General features: G+C 38.9%; 1 protein-coding gene and 1 long non-coding RNA gene across 2 annotated transcripts; one reads left to right on the top strand and one right to left on the bottom strand.

Annotated features, from left to right (window-relative positions):
• Positions 1 to 199: 199 nt before the first annotated feature.
• On the top strand, positions 200 to 1,645 carry LOC309474712. Its single transcript, XR_014197403.1, has 3 exons — positions 200 to 1,271; positions 1,361 to 1,429; positions 1,562 to 1,645. It is a non-coding gene; the product is annotated as an uncharacterized lncRNA (long non-coding RNA).
• A 1,875-nt stretch (positions 1,646 to 3,520) lies between these two features.
• krt4 (keratin 4) lies at positions 3,521 to 8,227 on the bottom strand. The gene is made up of 9 exons (XM_082137265.1): positions 7,693 to 8,227; positions 5,904 to 6,112; positions 5,750 to 5,810; positions 5,539 to 5,634; positions 5,290 to 5,454; positions 5,078 to 5,203; positions 4,770 to 4,990; positions 4,612 to 4,676; positions 3,521 to 4,509 (listed from the first exon to the last, which is right to left on the bottom strand). The coding sequence occupies exons 1-9, from the start codon at positions 8,107 to 8,109 to the stop codon at positions 4,334 to 4,336; spliced, it is 1,536 nt and encodes a 511-aa protein (XP_081993391.1). The 5' UTR covers positions 8,110 to 8,227; the 3' UTR covers positions 3,521 to 4,333.
• Positions 8,228 to 17,321: the final 9,094 nt, after the last annotated feature.

Here is a 17,321-nt window from a genome sequence, read left to right as displayed (position 1 = left end):
CTAGTTATCAGGTGTTTTCAATCTCATGTTACACATTACAAGTAATATGCATTATGCAATCAGATTTTTTTTTTTTTTTTATGAAACGAGTAAAGTAACTCATTACAAGTAATGTGCATTACGTGATCAGATTACTTCTTTGATGTAATGCATTGCAAGTAACACATTATTTACATGAATTACATCAGATTACTTTTTGACATCAGGGGCCTGTACCATGAAAGTAGCTGAACAAACTCGGGGTTACAGGATTAGTTTTGAGTTGACAAAACCAAACCGATGCAATCAGGCTTTATTGGTACCATGATGCAGCTCATCAACTTTCTCTGTCAACTCAGGCTTTGATCCTTAAGCTATGATTACTCCACGCGCGCGTGCACATAAAAGAGTGACGTCGACACTGAACAACCAATCGCGGGTAGAGCGTGAGCGATATATTTTTCCGCGGAGGAGCAAGAGATAATCATTCAGAATTACGATGAATTTAAATATGTATTTCAAGCTCGAAACAATACGGTCTCTGCTGCCAAAGCAAGAGAAGACTGTTGGAGAAAGATTGCTGATTGTTAATGTGTAAGTTAAACAAATACGTTCTATATTTATGTAAAATTATGTATGTATGTATGTGTAGCCTATTTATGTGTAATATAGCCTATAGGCTATTTTTATATTATATAAAAAATGTGCATGTATGTACTAAGAAAGATTAATATTCATTGATTTTTAGATGCAACCCCAACTCCAAATGTTCTTGTCAGCAGATAAAGACAAAATATAAAAATATAATTCAAAGTGGTGAGTATTTACCACAACCTTTTATTACTTTTGTGAACATTTTATCACAAACACTTGTTTGCAGCAAACAGAAATAAAGAATTAAATTCAGTAAACCAGAATACACTGTGGCGGAGGAGTTGGCTCTGAGTAGGCAATAAGGGACGGACGATTATGGATGTGATTACAGGTGCTGTACAATCTGACCCTGGTGCTGGCTCCTCTAAGCAAGTAACACTGGGTATGTGTGCAATACATTACTACTTTTTTAAGTTGTAAATATAGCTGACTATGTTCTGCAGTAGAGGGAAATACAGTGTCCCTGTTGAAGCCAGCACACATACACACAGTCTCCCACACAGAGGTCAGTATGCAGCAGACAGAACACCAAACATAACCTGCTTTACAACAGTTATGCTTTACATTGGCCTATTTTTATTTATTAGGGTGGAGAAAATGAAGACACTCTGTCTGTGTGTTCTCAGACAGTTGCTAAGGTGAATGCACTGGGCTTTTTTATTATGGCAAACATTTGAATGTGTGGCATAAAAAAGGGACTGGCCCTTACACATCTCTTTTATTGTAGGATGTAGGATTTTTCACAACCTGCCCCAGAAACTGAGGCCTCTACCTCAATGGGCTTCAGAAGAAATGTGTAAGAATTTAAAACCCTTGACATAAATTACAGTCAGTCCTGTGTTTGTAGGAAGTCAAGGAACTTTTTGTGATTTTGATGAGCCTCCAGAAAACTTGTAATGATCATGTTTGTGGTGGAATTATATTTCAGGTGGAAACCGACTCAGTCAGGGCCCTGTACAAAAGGAGTCTTGAACTAGACTGCACACTAAAGGAGACTTGAACTAGACTGTTCAGGAGCTGACTGTGAGCTGAGGAGGCTCCAAACAAAATCAAACAGCTTGATAAAACTGATCTCAGTATGTGTATATAGTTATATTTTATATATATATATTAGTATAACTTATTTAACCAAGTAACACTTTAGTATGAATATTTATTAATGCAACTTTCTCTTGCTCTTTCTCCCTCCCATCCCACAAAACCAATAAAACAGTTTGAGACCTATCTGCAGTTTCAGTGTGCTTTTATTAAGTGAAATATTGTATGGTGATTGCATCTACACTGCATACATGTTGCAATGACTTGGGAATCCTATCATAAGATTAACAGAATAATAATAAAAAAGATTCAAAATAATTCTTAACATGTATTATATTGTATAGTAGGCTACATTTGTAAAATTTGCTTTTTGAAAAAAAAAAGTGTTCATGTGATGTCACCCTATCAATATATCTTACTGGCAATTTGATAAAAGCCCTCTTTTATGGACATGGTCGATAAATGTCCGGGGAACACTATTAATGAAACTATTCATGTACTCCTGCAGAGCGAGGACCACCTTACGAATGGTTCGACAAACATATGTTTTCCCCGAGCTTCTGTGCGTCACCCACCGTGCAGGAATGTACCACTTGCAAAAAAAAAACGCAACGCAACGCGTGTTAAATTCTTTATGTGCGGCTCAAGAAGTTCGCAAAGATAAGACATTCCTTCCGCGGAAAATCTGTATCTTTCATACAAGTAACTATCAGGAAAGGCAAGGGGATTTTGTCTGGCTAAAAACTCTTTCTCTACGAAGTGCTCGTCAAACAATTTGCGCTGAGATGTCACAGGATTTGGAAGAAAAGGTGAAGTCATTGCAACAGACAGTTGGAATAAGTTACGTCACCTATATGTTTCTTTGCTCTCAGCTGATTGGTCAAACTTCAGTCTGAGATCTTGAATCCAGAACATAACCTGCCCCGGAGCAGGTTAGCCGTGCAGCGTAAGATACCATGGCAACGAACACCGATTAAAGCCAAGCTACTTTCATAGTACCTAAAACCCAGGGTTGGCGGAAACTAAACTGAAACATAGCTGGCTAGCCACCTAATCCGGCTTCATGGTACAGGCCCCTGGAGTATTTTAAAGAACAACAGTCACAGTAATAGTTTGAATTGTATCTGAAATATAGCTAGTGATGCATGATGTCCAATTTAGTGGACAGATGATTAATCAGAATTTCCTCCCAATCTAAAATCAATACTTGGATAATGTAACAATGATATGACTCCTTAGATGGTACAACTTTTCTTTTTTTTTTTTTACCTGCAAGTGCCTCCTAGGAAAGAAGGAATAGATGGATTTTCCGGAGCAAGTCAGCTGTCAGACATCTTGGTTTGTAGAAATAAAATCCACATACAATGGCCTGCCACTTGGTGACAGTGTATAGGATGATGCACCAGTGTCCACTGTAGTGGTTGATGTGCAACTATGCCATCAAAACCTATGCATACTCAAGAAAATTGCTTTTTGAATAGCTGTCCATATGGACAGCTAAACGTGTCTAAAACTATATCTTAAAAATGACCTAACATAGTGCTTTAAGAGTATTAAGAATAAGGGAGTCTGTAATGGTTGCAATAAGTAAGTTCTGCCTTGCAAGATGCTTAACATGTTAGGCAGGATTTTAAAGAAGACTAATTGAGGGAGATAGAGCCAAGTGTCATCATCATAGTTTAAGGCCAACATAAGTGAAAATATATATCTGTTGAAATATCTTTTACTATTTATAGTTTCTTGGTGGTTCCATTGTCTAATTTTAAGCCATATGCAGCTACTTGATGATTTGAAAATTTAAGGGACCCAAACAAAAACAAAAACAGTGAAAGACAAAGCAAGGCAAAACTTGTGGTCTCAGATTTATTGTATTTAGATTTTAAGATGGTGTCAAGTCAATCAATACAAAATAAATCTGGTTGAACATGATTTCAGAGTTGTTGCTTTTTTCAATTTATAACAGGGATAGTAAAATATGATCTGGAAGCAGTTTGAATACTGGGGAAAGTGTAAGGTAGTACAGTAGTACAGTCACCACACAGTAAATGGAGCTCTCAGCTTCCAACTCAGCAAGTACTCAAAGTTAAGGAGGGATGGTCCACAGAAATGCCATTGTGCCTATTTTTTGCTGTAACAGATCCCCCTTGAATGTGAGATAACTGGACTTTGGTAGCCCACAAGTCATTGTCATCAGTTATAGGTTGTGGGTCATGTTTTTATAGCAAATCGGTAAACTGACACTGACAACCATTGCATAATGATAAAAGACTTATTAGTCAACTAAAATACAGCAGGGAGTTGTAACACAGCACAAAACATTCAACCAGGACTTTCAGGACCTGTATAGCACATCCCTGATCCAGTGAAACCATGGTACTACTTGTGGTCATGCTAATGAGACTTAAAATCCTATTGTTGGGAAAGGCTTAATTCACTTCAGTGGTTTCTATGTGTATTTCATTCAAGTTTCTCTTTCCCCAGAACAACCTAAAACATATTTTGTTTTTCGAAATCATTGTCCTCATCTCCTCATTAATAGGGGATAGCTGTCTGGCTAGAATATAGCACCATAGATGGTTTGAGTTGTAGAAAGGTTTGAAGTGATCTGGATGCAGGTAAGGAAGGTGGGACGCTTGGTTGGGTTGGGTTGGAAGGCATCTCTTTAATAGCGTCTACTGCTGCTGACAGAGGAGACGCTGGTTTTGCTGATGGAGCTGCCACCGTATCCTGAACCACCACTGTATCCAGAACCACCTCCGTATCCAGAACCACCTCCGAATCCTGAAGCACTGCTAAAACCGCCGCCATAGCCAAATCCAGAGCCACTACCAGAGAAACCTGCAAGAGAATGAAGGTTCAGAGACATATCCAACATGACCTGGAGAATAAGGTCATAAAAAAGGTGGATTGATTGAGAGAGAGTGAGGAAGATTTACTTACCAGATGACAGACCTCCAGAGGTCTGCTGCACATGAATGGTGGCTGAAGATCCACCGCTGGTCAGTCTGAGTAAAGAATATGATAGATTTGCTTAGTGATGTTTTTCAACACCCAGAGGTTGGTGGAAAAGTTCTGAGAGTTTTTTTAACACTTCCTACCTGTTCTCCTCTCCCTCCAACAGCTTCCTGTAGGTGGCGATCTCAATGTCCAGAGCCAATTTGACGTTCATGAGTTCCTGGTACTCACGCACCTGGCGGGCCATGTCTTGCTTGGCCCTCTGGAGGGCTTCCTCAAGCTCCTTGATGCGGAGCTTGGCGTCCTTCACTGCCAGCTCTCCACGCTCCTCAGCTTCAGCGATCTGAGCCTCCAAGTTACCACGCTAAAATGACAACAACATACATAAAGTCAGCTTTTTCACATAAACAGAATGTGAAATATTTTTGAATCAATCGTTGCTCATCATTACTTGTCCCTTGACGGCATCAATCTCATTCTGCAGGCGGGCGATCATTCGATTGAGTTCAGCAATCTCAGCCTTGGTTGAGCGGAGGTCCTCACCGTATTGACCAGCAGAGGACTGCATCTCCTCAAACTGTAACACATATTGAGACAATGAGCACTTACGTAGCTACAGATGAGGTGGGCTTCAAGAGTTGAACCTATAAGAGCTTGACCCACCTTCTGTTTGTACCAGCTCTCTGCCTCGGCACGGCTGCGGTTTGCAATGTCCTCATACTGAGCACGAACTTCAGCCACAATGGAGTCCATGTCCAGGTTTCTGCTGTTGTCCATCTCTACAACAACTGACGTGTCCTTGATCTGAGACTGGAGCTCACGCAGTTCCTGCAAACACAGACCAAACAATCTGTAAATTGCACGCCATAACAAAGCAGCAATACTATATAAGTACAACAGAATTGAACTTACAGCCTCATAGACTGCCCTGAGGAAGTTGATCTCATCTTGAAGAGCATCAACCTTGGCCTCAAGCTCAACCTTGTTCATGTAGGCTGCATCAACATCCTGAAAAAAATGAGAGGACATTATTCCCCATTGCTATTACAAAATAAGACAAAAAAAAAAAGCTTAATGCAGTGAAAAGGGGAGGCAACCCATTAAAAAAAATGAATGGTCATACCTTCTTGAGCAGGACAAACTCATTCTCTACGGAAGCACGCTTGTTGATCTCATCTTCGTACCTGTTAAGAGATGTGAAAATGTGAGTAAATCAATTCTGTTCTCAGTGCTTTATCGATTAAATTATTCACCTTCAAAATTACAACTTCACTCACTTGTTCTTGAAGTCCTCAACCAGGCCCTGCATGTTCTTCAACTCTCCTTCCAGCTTAACCTTCTCATTTCCCAAGCCATCAAGCTGTCTGCGCAGGTTAGAAATGTAGGCCTCAAACATGGCATCGATGTTAGAGCGGGTGGTGGTCTGTTCTTGGAGGAGACTCCATTTGGTCTCCAGCATCTTGTTCTGCTGTTCCAAGAAGCGCACCTGGGGGAAAAAAGAAAGAAATTAGTGATGTGTTTTTTTTTATGATTTTCACCGTCAAGCTCCTTAAATGGGGGTTAAACGTAGTTGAGGAAGATTGCATTCTGAAAAAAAAAAGAAATGACTGAATGAAGTGGATTGGTGGTTTTGTCTGGCTTGTATGGCTCCTTTGTAGTGCTGGCTCTTTAAGTAACTTTGTGTATGCTCTCTGGAAGCATTGTTTAAGGGAATACAAATGGCCATGAGTCATTTAAGCTGGCATTTCTTTCCTGCAGGGTGAAGTGAGGGAAGGGGGAGGGGAAGATGAGAGTGGACTGACTGGGTGTGGCGGTGCTGTACACAAGCTACATACTCCTAGGCTAGAAAAAAACTTTCAGTAATGGCCTCGCCCCAAGCCTACATTGCTTCACAGATAAAACAGCAACATCAGAGAAACAAGACATACCTGCCACACCCTTAGGCAGGTTTTGTGTTTGGTCTTTGGAGATCAGCCATACCTGACAGCACCTGTCTAGCTAATCTACTTAAAAAATTTTTTCTAGATGTCTGCAGTATGATTGTACCCTAGAAATATTAATGCCCTATTCCTCAAGATTTCTTGATTTAATAATCTTAAATTAACAATGATTTACATTTCCCTGTTATCTTAAACCTCAGAAAAGGCTCAAAGGTAACCTGACCTGTAACCTACTAGCAAGATATAAAGCAGGGTAGACGTTTAGAGCATCTATGGCCCAGGTGACTCATCCTGGTCACACACTGCTTACTGCAAATTCTCCCACAGGCACTAAAAAATAAAGGTGTGTGTGTGTAGACTCCATGCCCTTTAGGGTGTGTCTTCTGTCCACATTTACTCAGAAAGTTATGAAGTGTTTGTTTGCAGCTAAATATGGGTGTAACATACAGCTGACTTAAGTGAAATAAAAATGCACAGCACAAAGGGATCTAATTGACAAGCTGTGTGATTTTTTGCGGTGTAATAAAGTCTAGACTTTGGACTATGCACACACTGGCTACTAGTAGCAGTGTGTAGACCTATGTGTGTATATATGACTCACATGGTTGCTAGGTTATTACCTAAACTCCACCCATATTTGGATAGTTCCAGTCATGGGTTTTTGGAGTACTTTTTTCCAAGGCTAAAGCCATACTGAGAGATCTAGCACAAATGGTTTAACATTTGTAGAATTTACATTAGCTTATTTGCTGACTACGCTTGTACTGCCCAATTACTAAATATAGTACCACACAGGCCTCTGGTGTAAGCAGATGATTTTTGTTTTACAACTAAGAAAAAAGCCTAGCTTGCAGATATTCTCAAAGAATGCTGTTGTGCAATGGAAAACATATTTAAGTGTCACTCAATTTATTATTTTACAGCTGCAAGCTATTATGGTGTGTAGTAACACTTGCTGCATTCAGTGTTAAGAGCCACTGGTTCAAAGGTCATACTTAGTAATGAAATGAGAATTCCGCATTTGAATGCACTCCAGGCACTGTGCAGAGCTATATCATTTCATATATTTGCATAATATGTAAAAGACATTGTCATTATAAGAGTGAACAAATGCATGAATACTCACTTTGTCAATGAATGATGCGAAGCGGTTGTTGAGGGTCTTGATTTGTTCTTTCTCCTGAGTGCGGACAGCTTGAATCGTGGGGTCAATTTCCAGGTTGAGGGGGGTCAACAGGCTCTGGTTGTAAGTTACAGCAGTGATGGGAGCTGGAACGAAGCCCATGCCTCCACCGAAACCTCCACCAAGACCTCCACCAAGACCACCACCATATCCTCCACCCATGCTGCTGCTGCTGAAGCCGTAGCTGCTGCCTCCAGCACCGAAGCCTGGGCCGGCACCCACAACAGATCTCCTGACGGAGCTGACCCTGGTAGAGCCGACGGGAACTGCATAGGCTGACTGGCTGGAGTAGCTCTTCCTGACGGAGCCACCGCTGCTGCCACCACCAATGCTGTAGCTGATAGACCTGGTGCTTGCCATGGTGCCTGTGTCTTTCAGTTGCTGAGAAGGAGGTACGAGAGTGCTCTTTGAGAGAGGAGTGGAGTGGAGGAGGTTACTCACAAAGGAGAGTCAAAGTCCCTCTGTGTGTCTCTCTGCAGCTGGCTGACTGATTTTATACACACACTGAAAGGGGGGGTTGGGGGCGGAGCCAGCCTCTTCACACACACACACACACACACACACACAGATTTACTCTCACACACACTCTACCTGTTAGACAGGTACGGAGAGAAAGTTCAAGATAAATGGCGTCACACCCAGCCCCAGGCTTTGCCCCTGGTGGAGGGAGAAAATGAGAGGAGAGGCAGAGACTTGAGGACAGACATTCCAGTAAAACTCTGAAAAAATTCAGTCAAGACTGTGTAATTCTCACAGTCTGCCAGCGGGAGTGTTTCTGCCTCAGTATCTGGTTGGCTGGGCAGCCATAGAGAGTGAGTTAACCTCTGCTCTTTTCAACAGGGTGGGGCACGTTGCAACTTTCACATTTATGAATGGCTTTTTTCCATCTACTTTTGCCAGTGTTTGGAACTGGCAGGGCTTTTTTCCCCCAAGAGAAGAAGAGTTGCATTGTTGAGATTTACAAGGGAAAAAGAACAGAGAGCAGAGTTTCCGTCAGGATTGATATTGGAAATTGTGCACACACTCTTCTGCACTGTAGCCCTATAGCGGCTAATGCAGCTAATGTATTTTATGACTCTAAACTCCACCATAGGTGTGTACATATGAGTGTGTGTGTTTGAGGTGGAGCAAAGTGGTGTGATAGAGCTGGGAGAAAACAACAGTGAGAAAATTTGCCACAAAAATACAGTACATTTCGCTATACCTTTAAACTTTTTTATGATCACTCATACAGCGTTCCCATACGCCCTGCATAGTCAGACCATTTCTCATTTCCAGCTCAAGTCAACATGATAAGCCAACGGTTGGGTGTCACAGCCACCACTGCATAGTATTACACAATCATCTACAACTATCATGACACTATGATAGTATAAACCAGGTGTGAAAGGTGTGAGATCACGGTACAGCAATCATCGCTTTGTCCGAGTGTTTGTGATGAGTAATAAGCTTTAGCTATGTCTTTAGCTATGGTGTGCACAAGCCCCTTTAAAGACGTCAGACGGGAAGGTAAGGCAAGAGAATGCATGTCCGGGCTGGATCTCCGGGACATTGTGGAGAAAGTTTACTGTAACAAACCATTACAGTAATCAGACAAGGGTTTGGCCAGGGGTTTGGCTAGAGACTGTAAGCTATCTGCAGGGTGCAGACTCATCATCAACTTCTTGGAAATTATTCATGCGCACATATTGGTGTGCAAGCATGTTTTTGTGTTTGCAAGTTTAGCAGATCTGAATTTAGGGTGTATTATGCATATTTTACAATGTGTACATTATTTGCTTCGGTACATTAACAGGGCTTGGCACCTTGGAATTACTGCAATGCAGTAGGCACCCACATTTTCTTTGCTAGTATTGTGAAAAGAATATGCAAATATTTCTGTGTCGAGGGTGATGACAGTAGATATGTTACTAAATAATATGCACACACACACACATACACAGGGAAATATAAAGAACAAAAATGAGCATTTATGTATTACAGTTTTTTTTGTTTTTTTTATGCTTACACACTAGTGGTTCTTGAGACCCACTCAGTGAAAAAATTCACTCATATACCTAATCTTCAGACCAAGTCTGCAAAACTGCAAGCACATTATATGCTTTACACTCAGTTTGCAATTGTTAAACAAACTTTTTGCAAAATGCTAAACACAGTTCTCTGCATTAGACACGCCCCTCAAAACTAACAGCTCTTGTGTTACATGTAGACGACACTGCCATTTAAATGCCACAATCATTTCCCAATTATCTACACCCAATGATCATGCGTGAAACTTGTAAACGACTTATACATAACTTGATCACTTCAAAATCAAAACTCAATGTTTTCAGAAAGAAATGACCCTTGCATTTGTTTATTTTGTAATATATACTGAATATGCATACAAGTCAAGTCACCTTTATTTCTGTAGCACTTTACACAATACAGATTGTTTCAAAGCAGTTTCACAATAGTAACAAATTCCAATTCTGCTTTAAAGCAGCTCTAACAAGCCAATAGTGTCATTATTCAGCTTAAGTTCAGTGTTGATTCAGTTTAGTTCAATAACAGTGAAGTGTATCAATGGTGCATACATATATAAAGTGTATTTGTGCACATAGATGTAAGTGTAAGTGCTATGACACTCGGTACAGTTAGTTGTGTTTTACATTTTTCACATCTGTAGTTTGGCATGTATGTGGCTAATGATTTAATGGTTTGTGTAGTGTTACTATGCAAAAACATTTTCAGAAGAGTTAAAATAGTTTTGAATGAAGTGTTTGCTTTTGCAAGAGATGTGTGATGTTTTGCATCTTATGTGCGTGTTTTAAGGTTTTGTGTGTAGAGTTTTGAGAAATGGAGCCATAGTTTCAGAAATTGTGTGTAAGCACAGTTTTTTTAACTGTAAAGTGCCATGTTTGTTGGTGAGAGATCTGGCACATTCCTAGTTTAAGTACTAGTGACAAGAATGGACACACCCTTTATTGGGGTCATCAACTGACACTAAAAATACCTTTGAAATTATGCTTTGAAATACTAAAAAATAATAATTATGGATTAACATATGCATAGATTGGACCCACACTTATACCCACAATAATTTTTTTTTCAATACAGTTTTACTTCAGTAAGAGCAGAAAGACAAAAAGACTGTAAAGTATGCGGCCAGGCCACCAGTCAGTCACAGGGGTGGAATCATTTTCAGACGAGCGCCATATTTGCAGATCAAACAGTGGTAGTACAGAACAGAATATCTTCTGATATGTATTTTAATGGCACCCAATAGTCTAGATCTGATAAAATAAAGCCAAAATCTTGTTTTTAATCCTATTAAGTCTAGTCGCAGTAGTTTCTCTGAAGGGAATTAACAAGAGTAACAGACAAAACACCTTTCTGCATTTTAAAAGCGTGCAAAACAAAAGTCAATACAACAAAAACACAACTGAACAGCACATGCATTCATTTGAATTTTTAATAATGCATGTGGGGATGGGATGTTATTATGTTTTCATTGTCCTATTCATGGATGATACATTCAGTATTTCCATTTCAACCCACTTTGAAAAGGACTCATTATTTTAGGTTTTCTTTCTTGTTAAGCATTTCTGGATTGTAGCGATATCAATACTTAAAAACACCACAGTCAGATCTTTCAAATCTTTGGAACTAATCTTTAAACAATATCAAGAACAGAACATGTCTGTCTACTGTTAAATGTTGAATACCTGGATTTACTTGACTTGTAGATGCTGTGGTATGTGTAATTTGCATAAAAGCAGGTTGTTTTGGGGGTTTTTTCCCTCTTTTTTTTAGTAAATGGAGAATGGAGAGTCACTCAGCATTCTATAATATACATTTTTAATAGTTTACATGATGTTTTCTTAATAGTAAAATATGTAAATTCTAAGGTATGCTGATCATGCAAAAACAGCATTGTTTTGTAAAGACTTATTTGAGACTTCATGAGAAACATCAACAGACTGGATCCAACCAGCTTTGTACCCAATATGCAAAACTAAATTAAATTTAGATCTCAGGTTTCTATAGTAAGAATTCAGATGAATGAAACCAGTCGGGTCTGTATTTCCAGATTATGGAGGGTAGACTGATGCCCACTTTCCAAGATTTTCTAAACCTGTCCCAGCTTGGCATGACTGAGCTTCTTAAGAAGCACTGAATAAAAAGGTGTCACTAATCACACACATTCGATCCACCCAACACTGCTATTGTCAAACCTTTTTTTTTTGAAGGCCATCATGATATGTACCAGATATTTTGTGCACACGCAATAATGTTAATGAAAGTGAGACCTAATAATATAAAGACCCACAACCAACACCTAAACAAAAGTGCACCATGCATCTGCACAGGCAAGACTTCTCTTACAACACTCATAATGACCATCAAAGTGTTCGCAATCTATTAGGTGGATCCAGAAACACCCTAAAACTTAATGAAATCACTTTAATTTACACACACACACACACACACACACACACACACACACACACACACACACACACACACACACACACACACACACACACACACACACACACACACACACACACACACACACACACACACACACACACACACAATGTAAATGTTATTAATTTAGAGGTAAGAAGTAATTTTGCAGTAAGAAGTAAATTTTAGTTTGTGGCTGTTATTAAGTTATTTAAGTTGGTGGGTCTATATTAGGGGTCTACCAAACCATTTCTTCAGATATCATGTCATTAAAAAACTACAATAGAGATGGTATACATTTTTTAATTCATCATGACTATAAGTGCAGCACTGAGCCAGAATACTTTTGTATCTATTAAAAATGTAATTTGTTTTTTGTTTTGTTTCAAAGGCCAAGGAGTTCAAGCAGTGTATGAATGGCTCTGTCTCTACATGCCTCTTTTCTCCTCCCTCTCCTACCTCATAACATGAGCATGCCTTCTTATAGTGGATGGGTGTTTGTTTAGAGAACTCACTACCTCATTACTCACTCAGCGAGGTGCCAACTTCTGAAAATGCTGTGAACCAACGTACCTTGAAACAATGAGGGTGCTCATTTAACAATCATCTTAGTCTGCCAGTTTACAGAGCCGCCTTTTATGGGATTCAGGCACACCCATAATCTCAACAGATTTACTATTGAACTCAATAAAGATTAGGGGAAAAATATTGCACACACACAAATTGGGGAGGCCAGGTTCAACTATATTTTGAACTTTACACATTTTAATAAATGTGGAAATGTTTTTTTTAGACTTTAGATTTTAAGGTACAGCCTATGACCTATACAGAAACTAAGTGAATCTACCCTTAGAAATGTAAGACTTTGTTGTTTTAAGAGCATTTCTGACATTTATACACCATTTCAAAAGGCCACTGAATTAAAAACAGCTGGAATGGTTAGGCAACTAAATTTGACCAGAAGAAATGACAAGGTTCACTTTTTTCACAATATGTGTGATTCATTCTATAAAAATGCACAAGATACACACAGGGAAGAACAGAAATAAAAAATAAAAAGTGAGATGGAAATTTACGAGTGTTTGAATATTATTGCAGCTCCAGGCAGACTTTAAAACTTCACGAATGAAAGGATTTGCTTTAAGACAGTTCATTGCCAGTAGCTAATGGCCATGTACTCACTCGGATATCATTATACAGAGAGCAATTACCTACTTGTTCAACATGATGTTGAGCAATTACTCATTCATATAGTCAGTTCTGTTTTCAAATAAAACAGGTTCAGAGCTGTCCATATTATGATAGGTACACAAGACAAGTGTAAGCCTAAATAAGTGCAGTTAAAAAATAAGTAATAAAATATAATAGTACTTAAACTTCTAAGAAGAGAAAGGGCCTTGACAGCAGGTGTGGTAGGCTGGTGTGAAGCAGAGATAAACAGAACACATGCAGTAGCTCAAAACATTAGCACACAGATGAGATGAGCAAAGTTGATTTATATTTTCTCTATGACCTGACCTACTCTATTGCCCCAATTCGTCGTGTGCGGATCCATTTTTTCTCTCTAGATCTTTAATTTTATACAGATTTAATAAAAAATATTTCTTAAATGGTTTAAAATCCTACATTTTTATTTCATTTAATTCAGCATCAGCATATCTTTTCTGCGTTTTTTGCCTTTATTATGACAGGAAGTTAGTTGACAGGAAGCAAAGTTGGAGAGAGAGAGCGGGGGATGGGAACGGGAAAGGTCCACGAGCCGGGATTTGAACTTGGGACGCCCAAAGCACAACAGCGCTATATGTCGGCGCGCTACCCACGAGGCTATTGGCACTGACCGCATCAGCATTTCTTTCACAATCTATCATAAACATCCACTATAATACAAACACCATAATAAAATAAGATAATTATGATTTATGTTAACTGGGATAAGCTCCAGCATCTCTGTGACCCTAGAACAAGCAGTTTGGAAAATTGAAAGATGGATGAATGTTGCTTTCAAAAGAAAATGGTAACACTTTACATTAAGGTTCCCTTTGTCGTCGGGGTCGCACCGATCTCAAATTGTAAATATCTTGCCCGTCGTCCGCCATGTTTGTTTACTCTAAAGTCATGTTTGACCACGAGAGATTTTGCGAGATTTCCCATGTTACAGTCGTATTCTGGTTGTTTGTGAATGGAATCTGTTATTGTGTGTTGTGCTGACTTGGTCACATTTAGAAACTTCACACTGGTAAATCTATGATTTTTTTCATCGTCATGTTTGTGGACTATTTAAAATCTGATAAGATTTGAAAAATCTTTTAGTGTGAGCCAGTCTTAACTAGACCATGCTGACGAACTAAGCACTGCCCCCTTGGTCTAGAGGAGACTCCCTAAACTACATTGTCTAGTCTTGACAGTCTTTTATGTATAGTGATGAAGTCAGAGAGATGAAGTCAGAGAAGGATGGCTGGGTGGTGGACAACTGTTGATTTCTACATCAGTAGCAGATACAGTCATATTTTCCCATCATATGGTAATGCCACTATAATCCAGCAGTCAACAGTGACATGACCACAGAATGTTTTTCCCATGGAAGTGCTTCTCTATTCTAAAATTAGTTTTGGATTCCTATTTTGAAGTGTTAGCATAAAGCAGTCAGATCTTATTTCTTTACAAAGGATAAAATATCTTAGACCTGACTTGTCTCAACAGTCAGAAGAGGGTATTCCTGTAGCATTTACTCTTGTTGCTTTTTGTTTTTCAGTGCCTAGCAACCACAGAGTTTATGACGAAGACTTCCCATTCACAGTAACACAGTGAGCTTTCAGTCCTACTCTCCATTTGATTCACATCATATGCTCCCCATTCATAAGACTAAAGCCCCTCAGTGCATCTATTGCTGTAGCTTAAATTTACTTTATAAATATGTTTGACTGTCTTTTGCCATATAAACTCATTTTTTGAAGTGAATCATGTATTTCAGTCATTGTTTTCCTAAGTAATATACATACTGAGATAATTACCCATCAGTCTTCTTATGTAACTCCAGCCTTTTCTAGTTCTACCTTTTTTCTGTTAAAGGGGCGGGATGTGGGGGAGAATTATGTGGTAATTTATATCTAAAATCATTGTTTCCACTTATATTCCAAAGACAATTTCCATGGCAACATACAGTCACAATCCACACACACCCCTGTTGGTAACACATGCCAACCATAGCCAAGCACTTTCACCATATCAACCTCACAGTAGAACATGCAAACTAGCTTTTCTTGCCCAATGCCACTGAAACATCTGCTGCTTGTTATCTGTACTCTGTCTAATCTGTTGCACTTGTATTTGTGCATACACATTGTTCTTATTACTTTTTGATACCCAATCCTTTATTTCAGTCTTTAGTTACCCAGTTCATAACTCTGTTAATGTCACATCCCCATGAGGGTGTGGATCATACCATGCCGAGGCGTTCCTCAAGCTTATCTCTTTCTGAGTGCAGTCATCCAAACTCATAAAATGCAGGTGGAGTCGAGGGGGTTACTAGTTTCACTCTTGTAGTTTATTTTTATTTCTTCACATATTCTGTGTATATAAAAAAGTATACTACTTATCACACTCATATGTGCCACTACATTAATCAAAGATTTAACCCCCCCATCACCCCTGATGAGGGTATGTGTTTGGACAAGTGGACACTCCCTCCACACACATCTACACCCATTCAGGTTACACTCGCCTTTATGGGACACTGGAAGTTTGATTAGCTGACAGGCCTTGAACAAAGCCGCCACTGTCTCAAAGATAGACAAGTGTGAGGATTTACTGCTTCTGGAATAAGGGAAATGTCACTGAATAAGCTCCTTCAGTTTTCAGCATTGACAACTAAGTGAACTTAAGTACACAGGTCATACAAGTAGTTGTCACAAGAAGGTGTGTGTATCTTAAAGTGTGACAGTGTTTAAAAGATGAACCAGATTGAGGAAAAAAACGAGTTATACAAAAAAAACAACACCTAATGTTACATTCCAAACCTTTATAAGATCTTTCACCCTCGCCCATGCAAAAAAAAAAACAAAAAAAAAAACAAGAAGACAAAAGCAACAAGGTCATATTTAACCCTGGATCACAAAACCAGTCACAAGTAGCACGGGTATATTTGTGGCAATAGCCAACAATACATTGTATGGGTAAAAAATATAGATTTTTCTTTAATGCCAAAAATCATTAGGATATTAAGTAAAGATCATTTTCCATGAGGATATTTTGTACATTTCCTACCGTAAATATTTTGTGAGTGAAAGCAGCACAATCACGAACATAAATGGACAACTTTAAAGGCAATTTTCATAATGATTTTATTATATATGTCATATCGGTCTCGGCCAATATTTGGTCACTATTCAATGTTATCGTTATCGGCCCAATAAGAAAATTTGGCCGATATATTAAAGCCAACATATAATAAATTATTTCATTCAGCTGAGACACTTCAGATGCGCACTGTTCTCCATTATGTTTTTGAATTGCTTGAAATATGATTTGAATCCCTTCAAAAAAGAAAAATACTGTAAAGTGCAACATGTGCAGTGCAAGCCTGTCATATAGGCTACATAAAATTATAATGAAAACATATAATTGTGTGCTTGAGACGTGGCTTTTAATGGTGAGATTTTTGTTTTCATAATCAGGCTCTCAAAATTTCTATAAAAATTTGGATTTGGGTATATCTGCCAATGTATCGGTTATCGGCTTTCAAATATAAAGAATTATCGGTTATCGGTATCGGCCAAAATGTTCGTATCGGTGCATCCCTATGGAATACATTCTGGCCTGGTTTCACAGACAGGGCTTAGATTAAGCCAGGATTAGGCCTTAGTTCAATTAGGGCATTAAAGTAGCTTTTATAAATGTGCCTTAGAAAAAACAATGGCACAGCAAAGCTGCTTTCAGTTAAAACAGCTCAAACATGTACTTTAGTCTGGAACTAGCTTAAGCCTTGTCTGTAAAAACCGGGGGTCTGTGTTTTTAGGTTTTCAATAAAAATTTAAATAAATACTCATAGGAATTTTGTTCCAACAATGTCAAATTCTTACTATCCTTGTTCGGACGTTTGGTCCCCACAATATATGGAATAC

Source organism: Leuciscus leuciscus (genome assembly GCF_965113295.1).
Source record: "Leuciscus leuciscus genome assembly, chromosome: 14".
NCBI classification, from domain to species: Eukaryota; Metazoa; Chordata; class Actinopteri; order Cypriniformes; family Leuciscidae; genus Leuciscus; species Leuciscus leuciscus.
This window is presented reverse-complemented; position numbering and strand designations above follow the sequence as displayed.